This window comes from Falco punctatus (genome assembly GCF_963210335.1).
Source record: "Falco punctatus genome assembly, chromosome: 12".
Taxonomy (NCBI): domain Eukaryota; kingdom Metazoa; phylum Chordata; class Aves; order Falconiformes; family Falconidae; genus Falco; species Falco punctatus.
Window position 1 is genome coordinate 17,152,562 of NC_137592.1, and position 25,413 is coordinate 17,177,974.

A 25,413-nucleotide genomic window follows, 5' to 3' on the forward strand; every position below is an offset into this window, starting at 1 on the left:
GTGGCTTTTCTGTAACATTTTGGTGTTACTTCTGTAACAAGTGGGAAGCCTCTCTGTAGTGAAAGTAATGTCTTGATTACCCATTTAAACAGTGTTTCTAGCGCTAGCTTAAGTGCAAACCTTTAGTTACAGGCAACGGGAAGAAAACTGCTTCTGCTTGCCCCCGTTCTGTATACAGAGGTTTTCAAAGGACAGTTAGTGAAAGTTAGAAAACCTCAAGTAAAAAGTTAAGTGTCAGGACTGAACTATTACTTGAGTGTTTTGCTAAAGTTTGTTATTCCTTTCACACGGTGATAGAATACACAAGTATGTGGAGTAGTTTTCCTTTAAGGAATTGGTACTTAAGAAGGAAGAAGATGCACTAGAGGAACAGAGTTTAAGCACTTGGAGCTGAAAAAGTGTATTTATAACATTAAAACGGAGAGCCGGTCTCCTTACTTCATACTGTTTTCCACGGTGGAGTCCTTCAGAGGCTGTGGCACACATGTACCATCGGCAAGGGGGTGGTGCAGCGTGCTTGCTGATAAATGCCCTTGATACACCAATGTTTTTCAGGGTTGTTATTTAATAATCATGTTACAAAGAGGAATTTGGCAGAGCAATCTTTGAATCTAACCTTTGTTTCAGCAGTGATCTGCCCTCAAATTAGCAGAACTCTGCCCATGTCATTACCACCTAAGTGTCTGCTGGAAGCTGCTGTGTGAGCTGAGTCACCGGGAGTTATCACGTGTAGCTCAGACACTGGGTCATGAACTGAGCAAACGCTGTCAGCCACAGTGATTTGTTGCATTTTGAGACTACGGCTAGAATATCACATTTGGCTTTGTGTACTTTATGGCTACAAATGGTTTTATGCATAGAGCTTGTGATTTAGGGGAAAGGGAGCTACGGTGTGGCTGATGCACATCCAAGAATTCAGACATGATTAGAAAAACTGAAAAATGAAGGAACCAGCAGGATGATAGCATGGGATTTGGAAAAATAAGACCTGTTTTACACTGATATCTTAGTTTGTGGGCAGAGATTTCAAAGGAAGTGCTGGAATCTCTACTCCATGGAGTATTCAAAAGTAGAAAATACAGTGCATTACCAAGCACACTGGAGGGGAGATCCTGTTCCAGCTAAGGATGGGTTTGGTCCTGTGATGTTCCCTTTGCTTTCTTCACATTCTGTTTGTACTGATATTGCCACCTGCTTTGATTCCCTACTGCAGCTATTACAACCTGTTTGTTAACTTAGGAGTCTTTCCTTCTCTTGAAAAAGGACTCTGAAGCCGCAAAGAAGGAATACTGAGAACTCAGCTTATATGAATTAATTATATAATCTTATTAATTTCTTTCACTCATGGCTACACCAATAGGAAAAATTATTTAAGATTTCCAGGGAGTTATTGTTCCATTGCAGAGTTCTTTCAGTGTGCAGAATTGTAGAATTGTGATTTGGAAGATAACAAAAAGTCCAGACGTAGATGCTTTATAAATGAAGTCTACAACTTTAAAAGCCATGCACATTCCTCCGTTATTTTGGGTGTTAGATTAGACATTTAATGTAAACAATTCAAGTCTGTTCTCATAACTCAATTTAACTACAGATTCTGAAGCATCCTGAAAATAAAAGTACACCAAGAAAATCTAAACTATAAATCTAGCAATGAAAAAGTTAAGTTAAAAACCAGTTTCTGACCATATTATTAACTGTTGTAGACCATTTTGTTGTTCTGCCAGAGCTAGCTGATCATGAGACAGTGATAAGCAAGGAGAACTAAGAGGTTCTGATTTTTATTTTTAGTGAGATATTTTGGGTATTAATGACTTTGCAGTGTGTTTTTGGGTTTGTGGGGTTTTTTTGTCTAGCAGATGACAGCAAGTTGAGATCTTTTCCAACTCATGTGACTGACTCTTTCTACATCCTTTATCAAATCATTTAACACTTTAGGCTTCAGACAGCTGTAAAATGAAAATGATAATGTCTTTTATGTCCATGGAAGCACTAAAATGAATTAACTAAAACAAAAAGATAAATCTGTTTCTTGAATGGAAACCATAAAAAATATATTTTGTGAATTTTTGAAAGAGGAAATTTCACTATAAAGGAGAATAACTTACGTTTGTTATTTAATAACAAAAAATAATCATGGTGTAAACATTAATATGATTGACATAGAAATACACTAACTAAACTTTTTTTAAAAAAATTTTAAAAAATTATGTACTTTAGAAAAGTGTTTTGATACAGCTTTGATAAATCCCATACAGCACTATGTTGGAATAATTACTTATAAGAAATGTAGAAGTATATTTAAAAGTAATCATCAATTTTGCATTTTCTGTCATCTTTAAATCAATACAGAGGAATGATATATTCCCAGGGGGGAAAAGGCAGGGGAAATGCAATGGTGTATTTTAATGACTCTTTTTTCTTTTCTTTTTTTTTCTTTTTTTTTTTTTTTTTTAATTTCAGTTGACCTGCCCCTGTATTTCCCTCGAGACCAACCAACCCTAACGTTTCAGTCAGTCTACCACTTCACTAACAGTGGCCAGCTGTACTCCCAGGCCCAGAAGAATTACCCTTACAGCCCCCGCTGGGATGGCAATGAAATGGCCAAGAGAGCAAAGTAAGTCAGATTCCTGTTTCCTACTAAATATTCCATTTGTACATGGTCATCTGTCAGTAGAAATTTCATGGATTTAACTGTACATTTCCAGCATTACAGAAGCTGAACCTGGTTTTGTTCTCATACAGTCCTAGTGTTCCCATATATGAGGGCAGACAGATGCTTTCTTAATCATGCTTATTACATTAGTGCCAGAGGACTGATCAAAAGATGACCCTTTCTGCTAGGCGTTGTATAGGCACAGAGCGGTGACAGTCTCTGCTCTGAAAAGCTTTCAGTCTAAGTAGACCAGATAGCCCCCAGCAGGAATAACCTGCATGGTAGAAGTCAGTCAAGGTAACGCCGTGATTTTGTGTGGGTGTTGAGGGGACCCCGAAGGGAATCATGTGAGATGGAGAGAGCAAGGAAGAAAAACCTGAAAGGTATGGAATTAGGCTGTAGTAAAAAGAGATGGAGGAACAGGAGGAGGTAGAGCAAGCCACCGCCCTGGCATAGGAGGCAGTCCTATCAGAACTCGATAAAGTTATCTGAAAGTCTGAGTATCTCTTTCTATACTGCTTTTTTCTGTCGGCTGGGAACAGAGAATCTCTGACTTTCCTCTGCTGTTTTTCTGCAAGCCCTTGTTTCAGGCTGGGGAGACTCCACTTCAGTCCGAGCATCCCCTTTAGTTACAGATGACAGGACAGCCTCTCCAGTGTGGTTCTGCTGCAAGGGCAAGCTGCCGTGGGCAGGGGTGCCCCTCTTGTGTACCAGATATCACCCCTCTCTTCTAATGAAGCAAACCAGGTTTTACCTGAATGGAGCAATATGGGCAAAGGCCTTGCTGCAGTATTGTGATTCTGCAAAGTGTAAAAATGTTAGAACAGCGAGAGACTTAAGTAGGCTGATTATCAGTTGTTCAGTGTGCAAAGGCATCAAACTGCATGAATAACAAGGCATATTGGGATGAACATTTTGAATGACAATCAGAAGATTAAATTAGCAAAGACGCGTAAATAAGAATCGAATGAAAATAGTTCAAGCTGAGTAAATCAAATGAATGGCATGGTCAGAGACTGTAATTTGGAAATGATGGAAGCAAACAACAATTGACTGAAGCATTTGCAGATTTTATACTAATTTAAATTTTATGGAGGGCATCAAGTAACATTTGATTTTGGATTTTGATGCATTGTAGTAGAATATTTGGTTTTGGTAGTATTCGGTTTTACTACCATACTGTCTAGGAGAGCCGTTTCTTGATCAAATATGATTTTTTGGGTTTTGGTGGGCTTGTTTCTTTTCTCTAACAGTATATTATGAGTATTTTGTTGGAAAAATAAAGAAAAGAAAAGAAAAAGAAACAATAACTGGAAGCATTACTGTGGCTTTTTTAATAACAGTACTACAAAATGCATTTCTTTTGCAGCTGGAAGCTTACAAGTACCTATGTGCTGTCTGCTAAGTGCATTCATTTATGTGGGTGTATACAAATGGACTTCTCTGCTCTGCACTTGAAATTCAGAAGTATTATAACAGTTCTTTTAGAAAGCACTAAATGTGTACACTTACTATCACATGTACATTTTGTGAGGTTATTCACTCTTATGTTTGAGCCTTTGCATTTAAGTTGTACAGTGGATACGTAATATGAGAAAGTTGATGAGAAGCGGGGGAAGAAAGTATGCTGCAATGTCTGAAATAACTATCATTGAGCTGCAAAGAGACAGAGAAGCTGCTCTAGTTAAAAGCGCTTTGCTTGCAGGAACAACTAGTGATTCCTGAGTAGGTACCATAAATAAATCTGTGTGGAGAAAAGTATGATGTTATGATACGTGTTAGCATATTTTAAGAAAGATTTTAACACAATTGAGCACCTTATGTAAACAGTATTTAAAAATATTTGCTGGGGCTTCTTAGAATAGGTTAGGGTGTTTCAACACAACAAGCTATTTTTTGCATTCTACTTTATTTTTACCGTAGCCATGTTATGGATCAAGTATATGGGAATATATATAGATATATAGGAAAACGTTCTAATTAAATATATTAGTTTAAGCACCACATCAAAACATCCCAAATGAAAACAGAAAAGAAGGATACATGACTTAGCCTGTAGAAGCAATGTAATCCTGCTCAGCTGAAGTAAATTTAGCCCTGGATAAATCAGAGACAACTTGTTTGTGCTCCTAAATACTGTCTATTAGGTTTTGCTTATATGTAGTCTTTTCCCCTCTTAGCCAAATGGTCCCCCAAGTGCTTAGCATCCTTTGAGACAAAAGAAGCTCTGTTTATCTTCTGGCTCTACTTTTCTAGGGCTACAGGGTCTCCCACTTGATGTTCTGGTATCTGACCAAATTCTCTGCCCTTAATTCTCAGGCACTTGAGAGATCAGTTTACACCATCTCCCTTACTGTGACTTAGGACACCATCAAGGACAACTTTTGCTTGCCCTTGCACTGACTGGGTTCATTAGCTGTCTTAGTTCTGTACTGAAGGAAGCATGTATACCTCATTGCTTTATAGGATGTAGAAGCACCACTAAGTCTGAAATGGCATCAGCCAGAGATTTCCTCATCCTGGAATCCTTGCCTCTTCTTTTCAGCAGCTCAACACAGCCTGCTTATTCATGGGCAGAGCTGTTGTAAGTTCATGCCAAAGGGACTTTGATTCTGTGCCCAGGTTTCTCCCAGGGTTGTGGGGTGGGGTTTTTTTTTTGTTTTTTTTTTCCAACAGGTGAGCCCATCTAATTCCTTCAAGTCAGGGGCTAAACTTGAAAGTCTTGGTATCCTTGCTTATCTTTGTGGCCCCCAGCAGAAGTAGGCATCTCTTTTGAAGTTAGGACTTAACCCTTTGCTGTAGCCTTGAGGCAATCAGTAGTAACTATAAGCAGGAGCAAAATTAATCCCCTAAAATGCATACATACAGAAGTAGATTGTATGCACTCACACTTAGACACATAGCACCTAAATCTAAAAGGCAAATTTTCAAATCAGAGTATCAGTTTAGCAGGATCTTTTTCATTCACAGAGAAAAACCGCTAGTGTTCTTGCTGAAGTAACTGGACCGATTTATGCCTGTCTGATAAAGTCCACAAAATCGAGTTTCTCTTTGTCTGTGTCCTTTTAAGCATTTTTTTAAATCACCTGGCTCCTTTGAGGCCCGCTGAGGTAGATTCCTCACTGAGAGATAGCATCTGGTAACTGAAGCTTGCTATTGTCTTAGCCCAGGGTTTGCCCTCTGGCTTGATTTAATTCTAAGGGACGAATCAAGTCCCCATTAAATAATGTGATTCCAAATGCCTCCAGATTGTTTGTTTCTCAACTAAACACAAAATTTTAACCTGTTCATCCAGCTAGAAACAGGGAAACCAAAAATATTAGCATTTTCTTACAAGCTGCCGAGATGCTGTTTCCTCTCAGTTCACATCCCAGGCTTTGCCTCTCTTAGGTCGTTTATTTATATGTCTGTGGCCTCCTGCGTAAGCAGCTTCTCTGAAAGATTTGGTCCTAAAATACAATAGCAAGCCTAAGAAAATACAGCAAATTATGGAAAGTTAGCAGCCTTGTTTGTGGTGTACGTGTGAAGTAAAACATCTCTGTGCGGTTTCCATGGGAAAGCTCTCTTGTTTTTTGCTTAAATAGGCATTCAAGTGTACATAAATGGAGTCTTTAAAGAACATGCAGACTCTCAGCCTGGGATACTGTAAATAAAGCTTGTTTGTTTATACAAATTCAGTTCAGTTCTTAGATGCACTCTGGCCCCATTTCTGCCTGACCCAGTGCTGCTAGGTAGACTTAGGTTATATACTTCAGGGAAAGCAAGTCAAGACTCAGTTTACTCTTTTATCCTACATAAATCCACCTACTCGTCATTAAAAATAACAGGAGGAGGGAAAACTGGTACCACAATAAAAAGTTGTTCCAAGGGTTCATATTCTTCCTTTCGAGGTGGCTGATAAGACTGGTTTCCGAATAACAGTGTCGTCCCTGGCCATTCACTGGTGTTTGCTGATGAATGTGGTGTTAATTTTACATATCCCTCAGGGCTCTGTGAGGGTGAAAGCTTAAAAGGGCTCAAGTGCTCTCAACTATATATTGGCTGTTGCTCTGCCATAAGGTCAAGTGCAGCTTAAGATCAGACGCAGACGCATCTTGTGTGAGCTACATACCTGTCACCAGTGTGGCTGCAGTACACTTTGTGCTCAGCACAAGCCTGCAGTGATTAGAAAGTGTCAGGCTGGTGCACTGGGCCGTAGCATTTTCAGCCTCAGCGATACTTTTTCCTTGAGTATCATCAAATTAGAAGTTGTGTGTCATGTGAAGATGCTAGCTGCTATTTGGCCAGAATGGTTGCTCTAAGTTTCTGTTCCCTGGTAAGGAGAGGAAGTGCATTTTTTGGTCTAATAAAAGGATATTTGGAAAAAAGGGGACAATTGTGTTGCTCTTTAGACAAACTCAGTTGTAATATGTCAAGACTTGCTCTTGTATTCAGTAAATTTTGACTGCCCTAACATTTTGTTTGGGGGTTTTTTAATATTATTATTTTGACATTGACCAGTTTTTCAACTCATCCATTTTGTATTATAAAGTCATAATTCTTTCACGTTTAAAACAGAATATCTATTATTACATTTTGGATTCTTTTAAAGTAACAAGTTTCTCTGTTTCCATGAAACCTTTGTTTTCTGCCTGTGCTACCTTGAATCTTGCTATAAAGTTTACCCATAAACATTGCACCTTTCTTATAATCTTCTCTCCTTAAGAAGTGTAATTAAGGTAATAAACCATTTGTTGTTATTTGGTTTGTATTTCAGTATTTTCCCTTCTTATTCATAAAAAGTAACAAATTGTGTTTGCATGTAGATTTCCAAAAACTAGCTCGTTTGCATTTATGTATACTCTTCTCACAAAGCTTTTTTTGTCTTTGGCTCTGTCGCACGTTACCTTAAACTTAAAAAGAAATTTAGAACAATGAGAATAGGGAACAGAAGCAGAAAAAATAGGGACATCACCCTTCCCTAAGCGCGTGTGTGTGAACATTTGCAAGGCTCAGAGGATTCTTTCTGGAGAAGAGCATCAGGGTAGGTACAAATGGAGGGGTGAGGTGCTGAGCTGGGTTGTTTGTTGAACTCTTTGGTTTTCAATAGTCTCACATCAGCAATGGAATAAAAGTGATTGCCTTTGCTGAAATAGAGTAAAGCTGACATTTTATTGCTACTGTTGGGCCCTTTTTCAGAACACAAAAGGGCCAATAGGCTGTGGCAGCTATAGTGAGAAGAGATGTGGCGACCGGGCCGTCTGAAGCTTACGAAGAAGTTAATTTGATTTTATAGGTCATTAAATCAAAACTCTGATTTTCTGTGGGAGTGTCAGCTGATCAGAATTATATGTGGAAAAGTAGAAAGGCGAATGGAAAAAATATGGTTTTAAAATACTTAATGATTACATTTATCCTTGTAGTATGTTCTGCAGTTAACTTGCCAGCAAACCTTAGTAACAAAATTATTTTGATTGTAAGATATAATAAGCACAGTAGATACAACTTTTAATTAGAATTTTCCTAGAATGTTATTTTATTTTTACATTGTTCCTCTGCATACACTACAGAGTACAGTGCATACACATGATAGTCGCACTTCTTGACTCGTATTTTTCATGTACTTTTCTTTAAATGTCTCCTTGGATAATTAAGTCTGACTCTTAAGTTATGGTATGTTAGTTTCTGACAGGTGCCTGCCAGGGATCTTCAGTGCTGTCATGCATTATGTGGATTTCAGCCAAGACAGAAGGGCCTGGGTATTTGTTTCTGGTCACTTCTCATTAAAGCTTTGACTGTGGGAAAAGAAAAACAACTATTTTAAAGATGAGGAGTATAGTTGTTATAGGAAGGCAACTAGGTTTTCTGTGGTTTTATATAGACATTATGTATATGTGTGAACTGTACATATATGAGTTTTGATATGTAGTAAATCTTCCTGAGAAAAAGTTTCTCATATTTTGACAAGAGAATTGCAAAGAAGAGATTGGAGGAGTTGGCTTGGTAGAAGTGGAATATAATAACACTTTGCTGGAAGACAACTGCTTTGTAGGAATTAAAGGCTAGAATTTAACATAGGTGGTTCCTAGATAACCAGGGTTAGGTGGCGTTCTGGAAATAGTAGGACAAACCGTCTGATTTGGCTTGGCTAGAGAACTCCATTATATGTTTAAAAGCTGCTAGATCTATATTAGAGCATGGAATTACAGTTAGGAACTGATGCAAAGAAATTTCCTCACTTGCTTGACAGAAAAGGGTAGAGAGAAATGTGGTTTTGGAAGGAGCTGTGGTTTAATAGCCCAGATAAATACTGTTGCTTGATCAGTTACAAAACAAACAGCTAGGTAAAAGTAGTAGGTGAGTTCCATGGTCTTGTCTTTTGGGTAGTATTTATAATTGCTCTGTTAAACACAAAGAACGGTCATACTAGTCAAATTCAACATTCATTTAGCCCCCCATCACGTCTCTATCTACAGGCAGTAGCCGGTGCCTGTGGAGGAGCATGGCAGAGCATGTAGTCATATTTTCCTGGCATGTTCTACCCTCTTCAAGGATTTCTATATCCAGAATTGATTCCTTCTGTTTGATTGCTTTTTGAACCCACATCATAACATCACAAAATTCTGTGGCAATGGATTGCACAGATAATGTGTGGTGTGCAGCTTTGTTGGCTTTCTGCATTCCTACCTCCTACCAGCTCCAGTTGTTTCCTTCTAGCTCTTGTATGAAAAGAGGCAGTGAATAAATAATCCACTGATCCCCTCCACAAACTTTGATTTTATGAACCTTTTCACATCTCTTCTGTTCATCTTTTCTCTCCTGCTCTGCTCACTTATTCCTTCTACAAAACTTTTCCGTGTTTCTCATCGCCTTTGTCCTGCTTGTTTATCCCTTTACTATTTTTGTCATATTCTTTCCAAGACAGGGAACTGCATGTTTACTTATGGTACATTCAACATGCATTTATATGGTGACGTGGTGATATTGTCTGGTTTTCTCTTTATTCCAGTTCTAATAACATCGGGTTTGGTTTTCTGCTTACAACAGAAGGTTACACTGACATTTTAGCCTCAAGATCTCCTTACTATCTGTTTTTCAGAGCCTGTGGGGTTTCTGTATGTAAAATTAAGTATTTTTCCTCACATATCTGCCCTTCATTTTTGTCAATACTGACTTTTCACCTGGTATGTTATCTCCCAGTCTCTCAGTGCTGTAAGAACCATCTGTAGTTCCTCATAATTGTGCCTCATCTTTCCTTCCCTGACTAAATTGTTAGCATTAGCATCTTTGCCATCTTCTTTTGCTCACTTTTGTAGTTCGTGTAGGAGTAAGTTGAACAACACAGGTCAAAACACCCATTTATGTGCAGTTCTCAGGTGACTCCACCTTAATAGCACTCATCATTCATTCCTATCTTTTTTTTTTTTTTCCTTATCTTGACCTGCCATTTATCCACTCATGGATCTTTTCTCCTGCTGTGGTAATTCATTTTTTTAAAAGCTTTTGAAAAACCTTCCCAAGTGCCTGTAGAAAGGTCGAGCAGTGTGTGTCACTTGAATCTTTCTTGTCCACATGTTTTCGGTACCTTAAGAAAATAAGAGATTTATGAAGCATAAGCTTGGTTCCTACCTAATATATCATAATTACTCAAATCCACTATTTCTGGGCTTTTTATAAATTTATGGTTTCTTATAACAGTCTCTATTAATTTGTAAAGTACAGACCTGAGATTTACTGGTCCACAGTTCCCTCCTCCCAGACCTTATTTTAACTGACATCACACCTCTCCGGTACCAAGCTGTTTAAGCAGGAGGTTACAAGCTGTTTAAGAGTTTAACTTTCTCACACTTGAGTTTCTCTGGCACTCAGGTGTGAACATAATCTGGGCCTGCTAATTTCCTTATATGTGTTTTGTTGATTTGTTAGTTACCTTTTTGGCTGACAGTTGAGTCAGATCTTTCGATACATCCCTCGGAAAGCAGGGTTCTGCTATGGCAGCCTCCTTAAGCACCTCCACAGTGAACTCGGATTTCCATTTATTCCTTGTGACTTTATTTCTTCTGCGCGTTCTTTTCACTTTTTGACTGGCTCTTATACTGTTTGAGAAGTTTTAGTGTGGAGGACCACAGCTGATTGGTTCCTCAAATTAATTTTTTATCTGCTTTCTCTGCTTTTACCTGTAAGTGTTAAGGTTTGTTTCTGTCTGCTTTCCCCATTTGGAGAGGTGTCTGACCTTTTAAGAATATCCTCTTACTTCTAATAGCAAGCATATATCTTTTAAATAGCAAAGAGAAATAACTTATTTAATATGTTTTATATAATCACAGATGTGTGGCATCTCATCCCTTTCCTTCTGACTGGTTTGTCCTAATGAATATCCAAGGAGGTTTCTTTTATGTTTTGGTATGTTGCCTTCGGCCCCGGTTGATAAGCAATCTGGCAAAGCAAAGCGGATGGCATGATGAAATCAGTACTTTCACCTGCAAGCAAACTTTGTTTTCAGGGATGCTGGTTGTCAGACTCGTTATGGATGCATCTGTGGTATAACCCTTCATTTCTGCCTCTGAAGTACAATTAAGGAATTCAATAATCTCTTAAAGATCATTCAAATTCTATTATTACTTCTGTGATCTCCTCTCTTCTTAAGTCTCTACACTTGTTCTTTCCTTACAAGCCTCACTCCTCAATGCGGTTTTGCCCAGTCTTCTCTGCTTTCTCCTACTTATATCATCTCTCCTTTCCCCCCCTCCTTATTTCATCTCATTCTTCACCCTGCCTTTTATACTTAGAATTCTGAGATTCCTAGTTGCATCTTGTCTGGCATTGACTCTCTCCTTCAAATCTATGAAATAATTTGCTAAATAATTGCTCTCCAACAGCAGAGTTGAGCATGCACTTACGTAGCCTAGATGGGAGGAAGTACTAAGTGTCTTGAATAAACAGTATCTCTTTAAGAAGTTAACCTTTACCTGGAGTGGAAAAATATGGCTATGGCACTTGAGCAAATAGGAAAAATAGAGCAGGCTTGTTGCACTGTACCTCATAAGACTGGAAATTTCCTCCGAATTAGCACTGTATTTAAAAAAGACTGTATGAAGATTGAATTTTTCCGTGATGACCTTGGAATATCATTCTCATGATCCACTGGTAAGGAAGTGGAGTGACCATGCTGTGACAGGGATATTCCAGTGCCCCCTTCGCTAACACCCGCTACCCCAGCACTGAGTAATACCCGGGGGGAAAATGGAAGTTAAGAAAGCAGAAGCAAAATTCGCTATGATCTAAGACCACAAGCCTTCATCTGACTGAAGCAAGTCTATTTCTGTACATTGTGGAGAAGGTGAAGGAAGTGAAGTGTTTATCTCTTGAACTGGCAAGCAGAAAGCATCGATAAAACTGTTTCAAAATGAGAGGTTCGTTTTGCTTTATATGCTTTGGGACCCTTAGAGCCGCTGTGTCTGTGCAATACACACCTTTGTAAACTTCCAAATATCTGTATCAGAAACCTGTGAGAGGACAAATCCCAGAATCTAATTTCCAGGTGATTCAGAAAAACTGCTTGCATAGTTCCTGGCCTTGGTCTGTATGCACTGATTATGTCCAGTAGCTGTAATTTTTATCTGTAATTGTCAGCAAAGGCCTGTATGTTTGGGAGCACATATATTCTTGGAACCAAAGTTACCATCTTTTGCAGAGTGATGATGCTACTTGTGCTGCCGCTTTAAAATAAACATTAATTGCCAGCCTACATAATGATCTGTAGTCCTGGCTCTGCAGCAGTTCCCTAGATCTCTATATTTTGCCTTTAGTCTGGTTGTTGTATTTATGGGAGTTTTGTGATTTGAACAGATTGTCAAGATTAATTTTTGTTTATGGTAAGTTGGGCACCAAAGTTGTCTTAACTTTTACGGCAGAACTATGTTGAATTCTTGACTTTATTTATAAAATCAATCAATATCAAAGTTTTTTGGAACAGGCACACAAATGTATAACCAAATGAAAATGTTAGGTTTTATTTCTGTTTGCTTCATGTGGAGTAAAGCCACCTGTTACTTATGCCATCAGCAAACCATTGAAAAACATGTCTAAATATAACCATTTCTTGTACCTTTCTGTGTGACTTGAATCTGAAATGGTAATAATTCCAACAAGAACTAACAGAGGAAAAAGACAATGTTAGTAAAATACAGAAAACAGCTTTTGGACATGAGTGAATTTCAGTGTTTAAACTTCGGATGTGTACTTAGTTTCACTAGTTGTACTACTTCTATTTCCTGTTATGGTTTTGGTAGCACATGTTTGGTTTGGTTTGTAATTCTAGAGATGACTTTCAGTCATGTAATATTTTGAACGGAGCTGAAGGCAACAGTATTTCTTAAAAGACTTGCATTTTGATGGCTGCCCACTGCAGACCTCCAGCTCTCCTGATGCTTGATTACTGTTCTGTCTATTGGCCTGGCTGCACAGTCAGTGCCTTGTTGTAAACTGGCAGGTAGAAGTGGGCATAGGAAGCTTACTACACTCCTTGTAGGTAAATTGCAGCAACAGGAGGTAGAGAGAGAGAAATATTAGAAGCGGAAGAGAGATTATGTGATGAATTCGTTTGGCACCCAGGAAAAAAAAAAATTGCTAGCAGCATAATGGCATTGTGCACTGACTCCTTTCTACATTTGTGTGTTTAGCCAGTTACAGTAGCAGTAATTTAAGAACCATTGCGTTGCTGTTGTATAAACACTTCAGATGTTTGCTTGGCATCGCCCGTTTTGGAGATGTATAAAATGGAAAACTGTGTAGACATTGTGTTTCACGTAAAAGCAAAATATTTGCTATAGATAAAACTGCCTAGTAAGGAAATTATAAACCACATCCCAAAGAGCATGCCATCAAGAAGTTTAGGTTAGAAACGTGAATATGTGCCAAGTATTGTTACATATATTTGAAGCGATACAGAAATCCTGGAAGGTACCTTTATTGTCCTGCCGCTGTGCTTGGGTAAGTTTTAGTGATGTTTGGATTTGAACAGTGGTTTAGAAACGCTGCTACCTCTCGAGTGCCTAACGCATGCCATAATAGTCCTGATTTTCGTTAGCTCCTGAGCCTTTGCCACTTGGCGCCCGGCCATGTCGCCAGCCCGCCTGCTACAGCCTGATTCTGGCTGCGCAACCAAAGGGTGGAGTGCTGAGAACGATTTGTCACTTCAGTCGTTGTAGTATCTTAGATCTGGAGAGAATGGTAATTTGTTTTAACAACTATTTTCTCCTAATAGAGGTGTCGTAAAATGTCTAGCACAGAATTAATCTCCTGTTAGCCCATACTTATCCCAAAGCAGGAGGCTGGGTTATTCTGCTCTGCCGTGAGTGATCGTGTATCTTTAGCCTGGTGAGGAATGCTGTGGAAGTGCCCGTGAATAAACAGACAACATGGTTCACCCGATGGAAATATGGTTTTAATGCATTATATGTAGTAAAAATAGCAAAGAGGTTTATATGTCTTGCATCTTGAGTTTACAAGGAAAAACCTATGCCTCAAACGTTGGCATGAGGCCCGTTAAAAGAATGGGCTTTCAGCAGGCTACCACACTTCTGCATTCACCCCTTGCTAAGTGCAAGGTATAGAGATGCAGGAGGGAGGGTATAACCACCTGTTAAGGACCTAGTGAGCACTCATATGGAATATGACCTAAAATGCATACCCACTACTGAAATTAATGTAACAATTTATATATGTAAGTTCCTTTTGTTAATTAGTATTGATAGTCTTGAATTAGATAGCTCCTGACAAATGGAATTTTAAAAGAAAACAATTATATATAAAAAAAGAAAGGTTGGCATCTTTGATTTTGTTCTGTCATAAACAGTGAATCCTAGAGAGTTTGGAGAGTTACAGTAAATCTCTTCTACACAGGAGATGAATTATTAGGGGTTCCATAAAGCCAACCAGCTGGCTGTGCCTGTACAGTCACGGGAGGACAAATCCTCTTGTCTGGCACCCAAAAGGGATTGTTGTAGGTGTTCATTATTTTCAAAACAAGCTTTCACTGTGTCAAAACAAGTTGCAACAGGAACGTAAAAATACAAAAGTGCTCTACGTTTGTATGTATGCTCTGTGCAAAAATACTTTGTACTTCAAAAAGTGCATAATCAGGTGACATTGATAAAGCCTGGAGAAGCTCTTTTATAATTCTAACATGGCTATGCTGTTGAAATAATTTATATAACAAGATTTTATTGCAAAGTGTCAGCATAATAATACTAGTCTGGGAGGAATAGGTCAAAGACCTCAAGAAGCCTCAGGCTGTCCTTTACTCTGACCTACGCCCTTCTTAATTCCTGTTTTCACCTGATTTAATAGGAAAAGGGGAGAACATTGCTATTCTAGCTAATTTATGAAGATCAGTCGTCTGTGGACCGGATTTTTTTCTGTCAGGATTCTGTGGATTTGAAGAAACTTGTAGATGTCTTGCAGCAGTTCCTTTAGGGTGCAGAAGGAAAGAAATATGGGATGTGAAGTGATGCAAATCCTAGAGCTGCAGCTCTAAAAGAAACGGACAGCAGCTGGGGCAAATGCCTGGGATTCTCAGCTGTGTCTAATATGGCTGAGAGGGATATAATTCAGGCCTCACCTCAGTCCCAGGGAAAATAATAGCATTTGCAGAATATTCAAACAAACTCACTGTTAACCTGCTGGACAGTTCAGACAACAGAGGACTGCTGAGGAGGAGGGTGTCCTACCTACAGACCCTACTCCATAAGAGTTGGAAGGGTTACATAGAACTACTTGGAGATCCCCATGACTGCAAGAGTGCCTGCCCAAGTCAGATCTATTAGCTTGAAAAGGTTGAGGAAAAGAACCCCACATCTTCCTGTAAGGCTTCCCGAGAGCAGAAGGAAAGGGGTGTATTCATCAAATGTACTAGCCTCTATGATTTTGATTACACTAAGGTTGCTCTATAATTAGAGCCTAATATTTTCAGAATTAAGCCATAGTCACATTAGATATCAAAACATTTTACAAGAATGCATTGAAATACTGGGTAGTATTCAAGAATAAAGTTTGCTCTCAAAGCCAATAGTAGGAAAAAAAAATCCAAGTACAATAACCTGAGTCTGTCTTCAGATGAGAACGAACACAATACATGTGCCTCATATGGTGAAAGACAGTAATGACAGCCCATGTGTCTTTGTGAAAAGATCAAGATATTGGCTCAAGAGCATTTACTTGCCAGTAAATAATATGCAAAGACAGAATATGTTGTGCTAGTAGTAGACATGTTACTGTACAGCTAAGTCAGTACTTCATGTGGACCACCAGGATTACTTCATCCCCTTCCTTTTCCTCAAATTGTCTCTTGACGGAAAAGGCACTTGAAACTCCCACCTGTTGAGCTGAAACACCTAAAACAGGTGAGTGCGAAGACAGCTAGCGTGGAAGAATTTGAGATCAGTGCTGAAAGGCTTGGACTCTTGAACTGAGGAATTTAAGGGGAATCTATTTTGTGAATGACTTAGGAAGATGATTCATCATCGCATGATGAATGTCCTTGTCCCAGACAGAAAAAGCAGAAATCTCATTGGTACGGCATTTTGTGTGTTTTTCTCCTCACAGGGTTTGAATCAATATGTTCTGCTCCAAATTTCCCACAGGAAGATTTTAAGAGAAATCGAAACATCTAGACAACTCTTCTAACTTTATTACACAGTGCGTGGTAGCTAGAACACCATTGTGTAGCTGGCTATACCACCTGTCAAGCAAAAGCAATAGCAGAAAGCAAGTGCACTGCAGCATTAGAGTGCTTGTACCATAAATATATGTGAAGTGTTGTTTGATGGGAGGTTATGGCCACATAATTTAAAATCTTTGCAGATTTTTCAGCTTAGGAATCTGAAGGCAAAAGGTATTATCAAATAGTCAATGCAGATTTTCTACCAACTACATTTTGAAAAGCCAGCACTGAGTTATTGGGGAAAAAAAACATTGCAATTAGAATGAAATTTCACAAAAGCATGTGAATTCTTAGTCAAGTATGGTTTAAGCACTGCAAACCCACAGCCTAGGATTTAGACATGTATGGGCTTCTGGAGACCTTTTGCCACAGTCAGTGTTTTATATCACTAGAAAATGTGTAAATGATGAGTGATACAATTCTGACTTCTTTTAGATGCTTACTATTTACAATAGCAAGACTTTCTTTCCACTGGATAATAAGGTGAAGGGAAGATAAGTGCTTTGCTCTCAGCAGATGTCCTTGAGTGTAGCACCTGAAATTCAATGTACCTTATCAAGTGTATATAGTGGTTAACTACAGCAAAATGTGTTGATTTCCAGAGTGCTGAAGAAAAAATTCCATAGAAACCCTGTTAACTTCCTACCTTGAACTTGGAAAATGACCATTTGAGACAACAAAAACAAATAGACAAAAAACAATAGATTCTTACAGTAAGACACTCAACAAAGAGTTAGACGTGCCTGTATGAGTATGAAGATTGGCACCCACTCTAAGCTGAAAAGAAAGCAATTCTTTAAACACTGTTTAAGCAAAGATCTAAACCATTATGAGAGAGATGCAGAGCCATTGTGCTCAACACTCACGTACAGAGTATCTACAGACTTTGTACAAACCAGTTTCTCTTGTATTTGAAGGAGCATTTTGTGCAGTTCTTCTGAGCTTGGTGTAAGGTCAGTGTGGCGCAGACCCACCAAGAACATGGTAGATTAAAGCAGAAGAAGGAACTCGGTGTTTCACAGAAAGGAGAAAAAGCTTTCATCAAAAACTGATTTCTGCCATATGACACAGCCTAGAGGTACCACAGGTCAGGTTAGCTTTCTGCATCTTCAGTGTCATTCAACAGGTACCCAAATCACTGAGTTTTTATAAATCACAGTTCTCCAGAGCTGAAAAATGTATCTAGTGGATATAAAATAATGATTTCAAAACACTTTGAAGATACTTGAAAGTATCATATGGCCAAGAGTCTGAAACAAAATTGAGATATTTTTATGTGAATTCTGTGGTATAGCACAGATCCAAGTTATTGAGGGTTTAAATTTGTGCGAATAGGTTTATGTGAATAGGGTATGAGAAATGAAATTAACTTTTTCCAAAGTTAATGCTTACATTCACTGTTTCTCTGTGCCTGTATGTACAGGATGCTGGATTATAAGTATTTCTATCAATTTAAAAGCTTCATAAAAAGAAATAGTGTTCCATGTGAAAGAGGCCCTTACCATCCAGGCTGTAGCAGAGTATTGTCCTTCAGACAATTCTATAATTCTTTTAAAGTTGTTTCATGTAATCAGTTGTGAATTATATGTCCATGCCATGGACCTATTTGTGTGGAAATGTACACTTTGACCTCAATGCCATTTGGTTGATAGATGAAACATCCTCAGCCAGTAATCGGTGCATGTTATTTTCTTCCTTACTGGTAATCTCTGCAGGGGAGAAAATATGTCAGGATTTCCATTTCACAGGAAATTCAAATATTTTAACATATGATTTTGTCCCGAAGTTCAGATGAAACAAAATGTTCTGAAAAAAAAATTTGCTTGGAATATGTGAAAAATAATGCAATTAACGTGACACTATAATGTATCTGCCAGCAGTAGCACAATGCCTCCTGGAAGCAGAAATTTTTATGATTTATCCCATAGTTTTTCATGGAGCATGTCCTTTGAAGAGACTACTTCTGGTGTTATGTTTGTACTTATGACTCCTGTGATGTACCAGGGCTTTGTCTGTGTGACTAGCTGCATCATCTCTGAGATGCTGGACGGCAGACAAGGAGGTTAATATCAAACTGAATGTTTAGGCTCGGTTCTACAAACCAGAACATCTCTTCTCAGATCAAGCCAAACTGAAGTACCTCATTCTTCTCCTCCTTTTCCTGATGAAAACTCAGTAGCATTTCCACAGAAATGCACGCAACTGGGTAAAAATGTACTTTTCCATTGCAGAAGTCATGTGATTAAAAAAAAATAATAATAATTCCAGCAAGCTCTAATAATGAGTAATGTCTTTGCTGCCTGTTCTACTCCTTCATACATACTCAAAATAAGTCTTATTACTTTTATACACTGACACTTGCCTTTCCCTCCCTGTAATGCAGGGTTCGTTAATATGGAAGCAGTTTAACCTCTTTTCTCCTACTTCCCCGTCTTTCCTCTTCAGTCTATTGAATGTGGTGTAGCTGATACAGTCCTATCAAGTATATTGTGCTTGTAGATCTCTTTGCAGGGTCTTGTTTGGTTTGGGGTGGGGGTAATTTATTTTTTGTGTGTGTGATTACCATAATTATCCAAATGGGTTTTTTCCAAAATTTCTTTCATCTCAGATGCCTAGGCTGTGTGGGAGAGGGGCAGAAATAGAGGAACATATCCTGGGTAAACATGTGGTACTACATTTGCTTCAGTCTGGACAAGACCACAGATGATAAGGGCAAACTTAAGCATGTACTTTAAAGTATGGAAAGAAAAAAGTAGACATTTACAGATTGTGAAGTACTAATGGCATTTTTGTAGTGTATGGAACATCGCCAAGAGGTTCATATGAACCACCAGTGAAATAACATCCTCTTTGAAACAGAACATCTGATCAGAACATAGGGAGGTGTTAGATTTAGTTTTGCAGCGAAGGCTACAAACTACTGCAGGAATCAGTGAAAAGAAAGGATGCAAGTATAGATAAAGATGGTGTGGGAGGGTGTATGTGGTATCAGAAGCTTTCATTCTGGAATTTACCTAGCATAGAAGTCATTGAAATGTAACACAGTAGGTATGGTTTTAATACAAAGCACAGAAATGCTATAAAGGAGGTGTTTCAGAAAAGAAAGGAAATGTGGGAAAACGCTTCTGCTTATATCCCGTGTAATGATTAAGAATTTTTAGTTTAGGAAGAGGAAAGTTTTAAGTAACATTTATCAAGTCAGTAAGAAGAGCATGTGCATGGAAGAGAGTCTGCAGAGAAACTGTCAAAGGGGAAGGAAGAAGCTACTTAAAATAAGCAAGCAGAAGAAATGTAATTAAATGTTAGGACAGATAATGCAAGGAGAAATATAAGAATGATAGATCCTGGCATTGACAATGTGCAAGTGATATTTCTTGAGTTAGCAAAATGACGTAGAGCTGACCAGAACATACCGAGGCTACAATTTCGGAGGTATGCAATAAAAACACAAGTATACAAACGGCACTGGACTGTTACGATCAGACGACAGGCATACCTTCTCTGCTGGTTTATGTATGCCTATGTGCCAGGGTGAACAGTCACTTCTGTGGGCATGATTACGAGGGCTGCTTTCTGACTTTGATTCTATAAATCGAAGTCTGCTTTGTAAACACACAGCACAATCTGTGTATGCTATAAATGCATGTGCTGGTTGTCCTTTCCATTTCTGGGCTCAGCTCTTCAGTCCAGAAATGCTTTTGCTTTCCCGTGCTCTTTTAACCTTTGGACAGCATCTTGTGTGTGTTTACAGCTTCTGTACAAAAGCTGCCTGCAGCTGTCTGTTAATTAATTTGCCAGGTACAACTTCACAAAGAGAGGGGAGCATTCTCTTTTGTGATCTGGCAGCATTTCTAGATGTGAGGAGGTATGACTGGTGTTCAGGTGGTTGCCGAAGCTTCTACCCAAATTATGAAACACATATCATGATTGGGAAGATGATCAGCATATTTTTGCTTCGGGAGATATACCAGCAGAGAAATCAGTAACGTAATGAGCATAATTGCAGTTATTCTCACTTCAGATGTGTTTATTTTTTGGTAGGGAGAACAGGAGAAGGTTCTTCTTGCATAGGAATTTATGAAGTCCAGTGATGTGAACAGCAATGTTTTTTAAAAAAAAATAGTAGAGAAAGTGAAAGTTCGGTGTAGAAAGTAGTAAGCAGAAACCAAAGATAGAATGATGAAGCAGCTTCTAATATAACTTGCAGTAAAGGGTATCATTGGGAGACCTAAAGTACGGTTAGTACACAGTTGAGTATTTCAGTGCAATAAACGCAAAGGTACAGTTCCAGCTCAATTTTGGATACTTAGGATCAACTCATTTTACAGATTTATGAGTCACTCGACTCTTTGTAAAGAAGATAGACTAAGATCCAAAATATACAAAGCACATCTTAATTTATAGAATAATATTATTTCAAAGTCTAATAAAAGGAATTACAGTTCATCCAAAGTATTAGTATTTATTGACTATGTCTTACATAAACTACTGCCATCAACAGTGACTCTGTGTTGCATTAAGATTTCTGTAAGGAGACAGATAAAGAGCTTATCTCCTGCACGTATTCTGACTCAAAATTTTCCTGCTCCAATGACTTGTCTTCAGATCTTTGATACCATATGTGAAGCTTTCTTCAACATGGAGGAAGAAAGCCCACTTTTTATCCCAGAAACATGGTACACATCAACTGTATCAAAAAGTCCCAGTTATAAAATGCTGCAGGGAGTGGCGTAGCCACACTTGTGGCTCATCTAAGTGTTTCTCACTTCTACGGCCATTCAAAGGTTTCTTTTCCAGTGCATTATACAGTTTATCTCTGGAGCTTTGCGTTGGATAAAATATGGACAGTCCATCAGGCTCTTCTGACACTGTCAAGTTACTGATGTTGACCACTTTAAGAGATTAGCGGTGAGGACGCTGAAGAAAGTAGTACTGCTGGGTCGAGAAAGCTGAAGTGTGTGGATCTGCTGCATACTAAAAACTTGTAAGAAGAACACTACCCATTTTTGAGATCTAATAACAGACTGAGCATGGTAACATTGTGCTTCTCTGTTAAAACCCTAGGTACATACATGCACACACCATACTCTAAATTTACTCTTTCCTAACCATGCATTTTCTGTTTTTCACTAGGGCATATTTCAAAACATTTGTCCCCCAGTTCCAGGAGGCAGCATTTGCTAACGGGAAGCTTTAGACAGCCTCTGGCATGAAGATGGTACTGGACAGGTTCTTCAGTCTGCGTGTGTCAGCCCACAAGAAGAATGCCTGGAAATGGTTGGACTGTCTTGATATAGGTGCTTTCTTGCCTCTGAAATTATTTTGGTAGCTTCAGGTATTGTCAGGTTTCTCAAACAAAGACCTCACTAGCATGCTTAAAACTCAATATTTGATATTCATCCTGTCCCTTTACCTCTGCCACCACCATTCCTTTATATTATCCACTGGAGTAAATTTAAAAGGGCGTGTTTCGATGTGATAACATTTTCTTGTGTCAACAGTGTCCTGTATGTTATGCCTTGTTTCCTTGTCTTCAGATGGTGTAAATTGGATTATTTTTTTTCCATGGAAATATGATGTAATTTATATATTAAGTTAACATTGCCAGCTTTTCCTAAGAAAATATAAAACTGCCGTGTGTACCAGGAATGCCTAATGGACTGTACAGTGCCATATTCTGCCTTGGAGGTTTGTGTCTCACTGTGGTTATTGCTCTCACAGGTATGGATATGAGTTGCACACTTCAATTCTCAGTGCCTTTCAGGTTGGTCTGATTTTAATATGGCAGGGTGTTGGAGGGTTTTTTTTTAATATTTCAGTTGAAAGCTTATCTTATATGAAATGCTATGCTTTTATGCTTTATTTTTATTTCCAGTTGTACAATTTTGGTGTTTTTATAATGAACTGCTGTTACCATTACGAAAAAGTTCTGCTTCTTTAGTACCAGTGTACAAGGAACTAGTTATATAAATCAGTATAACAAAATAAAGCTCTTTCATAGACCTGTAATTTTTCCAAGCAAGATAAATACTGCGAAGAAGTAAACTTTCAACAAAGGAATGAATGATGTCTTGGAAAAATAACTGATGAAATAATGTAGGGCTATAGGTATTTAGTGTAATGCTTAAGTTCAACATGTCTTCTCAGAAATAATTTTTAAGTGTATCTAACTGGAAACATTACCTCCCTAATTCTGAAATGCCAAATGCAAAATCCCACCTATTCATCCTTTCTTTTATGCTTGTGTCAGGCACACCAGTTGGGGCTAACTGTCACAATGCCACTTCCCAAATTAAATTGTAAATAGACAGGGTACTTTCCAGTAAGGAATAAAATTAACAGTGTACGTTGCTTATAAATGGCATATGGAAAATATGCCCTACTTCTGCTAAATAAAAGGAACTAAATTAATAGTATGCAGATGATACAGTGGCACTGGAAAACATTTAATTTGAAATTACTCACTATAGCACCACTGTCTATTTACACACTGAAATCTCATCAAATTATTTGATAGGCAGTATTCTCCTACCCTTTCGAAAACTTGTTATTTGACCTTAAAAGTAGTGCTTTCCAGGCAAATGTCCACCTAGGAAATGCAGATAGGTTTTGAGCAGTGAGGCTTAATAATTAAGAATTATGCAAATCATTTGCCTCTAGAAACTACAGGTATTTTTAGCTAGTTTGTAAGCAAAATTTTGGTTTCTGTATAATACTGAAGTTCTTGGCTGGAAATTAAGCTGCAAACAAAATCAGAAGCCTTATTGCAAATATATGAAGTAGGGGGCATATTCTGTTCTGTGACCCACCCCCTTTTGACTCTCACTGCATTATCCGAGGGCTGTAAACAGCTCCAAAAGTCTGAGCCTGAATTCCCTCTGTGGAGGCATTGTGTTAGGCTTTTGCCTGTAAACCAAGACTTGGAGGGTAATGGGTTTATGTGAATAGCAAAACTGTAACTGAACAACCTTAAATCGCTAAAAACCCACACATTGTGCAATACACCGGGATGGTCTCACATCTGCATTTCTTCAGGTAAAGTCAAAGCCACACACACATATTCAAGAATAAGCGAACTCTTGTGAATGGGGTGGGAGAAGGATGATGGCTGATGAACAGTATTTGCTCTCATAGTGTTCAAAATCTGATAGAAACAACCTCTAGCCATCTTCAGAAGGTAAAAGCCAAACCCTCGAGTTACATCACTAGATTCCTGGGATCTTGCATTTTATAACCTTGTGTTTTACTCAGTGGTGTAGTGGTTGCCCCATGAACACCGTGTTTGCTTTATATACCTGACTGTCCAAGTGGCACCAACATATTTTTTTGTCTATTCAGAAGTTACCGTGATTCAAAGGCTAGCAATTGCAAAACATTTCAAAAAGCGGTCCACTTTTCAGAGTCAATATCCGTTTTCAACAAAAAATGCATCCTTCACCTCAGTTCTAGTAATTTTAGACTGACTGCTTTAGTATTAAAATAAATTTTAATAAAATTAATACAAAAAAAAATATTAGAGGTTTAGAAGCCATGTAAGAAAAGACACTGAGGATATAAAAAGCCTAAATCAACAATTCCTTTATGTTGAATTCAGTAGTTTCACCAACTTTTCACTAGCTTATATGGAAATGAACCTATGATTTCTGTCTAATTTTGCATCATGCTACAACTGGTAGCATTTTTTTTTTTTTAAAGAAAAAGCTAGAGAAGTTTAGAAACTAAACTGTTTGTGTTTGAGAGAAAGTCTGCAAGCCTATCAATTTTTAGATCAGAAGAAAAGGCATTTTTCTTACACTTAATGAACATTGTCTTTATTTCAAAACCACCCTGCGCTCTTTGACCTGCAGAGTACTTTATGGAGCCCTTCGTGATAGTTCTCAGAAGGATATATTGGTGGTGTTAGCACTACAAATGGGGTATTGGAAGGAAAGACAAAAAATAAATGAAATCTCTCCAGAAGGATGATTACCATATAAATACTACATCGGAAAAAAAGAGGAAATGTCAATAATTTATATCAAATCAAGTGTTTGTTGAAGGCATTTAGCTTAGCCACAGAAGTTGTAGTCTAGTACACTGGAGTTATTTCTGCCATCTCCTGTTTTATGATACTATCTATTGTGGCCAGTTTAATGGCAAGAGACTTTCAGTGCTCTCTTTCCTACTAGGTGATATATGCGGTTGAAAGGAGCAGTCAGACCTAGGCTAGTTTCTTTGCTTTATGAGAACTACAAAACGCAGGAAAAAAATAGCAATGTTACAAACGTATCGAAAAGCCTGACTTTTTCTCTGTTATAATTGTGATTGAAAGTATGCAGTATGTCTCTAGTTACTCAGCCCCATTAATGCGTGATTTTCCAAAGGTCTTTAAAGTGCAAACTTACAGTCAAGCCTTTACTCATCTGCATATGTAAACCACTGTGCTAGAAGTAATACCAAATCTTTTGGATTCAAAGTTAGACTTTTTGTGAACTTGCTGGAAAGACTGGACAAGCAGCTGGAAGAATAAATGAAAGTTAACTATATCATATGTAGTTTGGTCTTTATTGTTTTTGCTGTTGTGCTGGATATTGCTTTGTTGATCAGCATGTTTCATTTGCTGAATCAGCAATGGTTTTGATATCGTTGGTGTCTTTGAACATCCTCACATTTGTTTATAGAGTAGACTTGAGTCAGGTTTTGAGAGGCAGTCATTGCTAGAATTAGCACGGATCTTCTGTGCTTCGGTAGACCCTCACTAGCCACGTTTCTCTGTGTTTCCTTTCTCTCATCCTGGCTGGTGCTTGCAGCAGTCGGGAGACAAGATTTATCAATGAAATGCATTACCTTAAGTCTTAATTCAGATGGTTTGCACAGACGCTTCTTACCTAGGAAAGAGGGGACTGTCTGAGCAGACTCCATCAAGCAGTGCCCCCCTAATACAAGGCTGGGGGTTTAGCAGAGGTCAAAAGCCTTTTTAAGTAGTGAGTGGGGAGTGCTGCTTAGACATCCTTCTGTGTCAGCGCCCTCGACTACCAGAAAAGCAAGCAGGTGACAGAAACCTGTAGTAGCATGTGAG

The 25,413-nt window shown here is 38.4% G+C and overlaps 1 protein-coding gene across 4 annotated transcripts in view; it reads left to right on the top strand.

Annotated features, from left to right (window-relative positions):
* BABAM2 (BRISC and BRCA1 A complex member 2) overlaps positions 1-24,041 on the top strand; it is a gene marked incomplete at its 5' end in the record, with an annotated part of 170,467 nt that extends 146,426 nt beyond the window's left edge. For all 4 annotated transcript variants that reach the window (XM_080408308.1, XM_080408305.1, XM_080408306.1 and 1 more), the window contains 2 exons: positions 2,461-2,614; positions 21,489-24,041. In XM_080408308.1, the coding sequence (XP_080264434.1) occupies positions 2,461-2,614; positions 21,489-21,552 (218 nt within the window). In that variant the 3' untranslated portion in view covers positions 21,553-24,041. The remainder of the gene's footprint in view (positions 1-2,460; positions 2,615-21,488) is intronic.
* Positions 24,042-25,413: the final 1,372 nt, after the last annotated feature.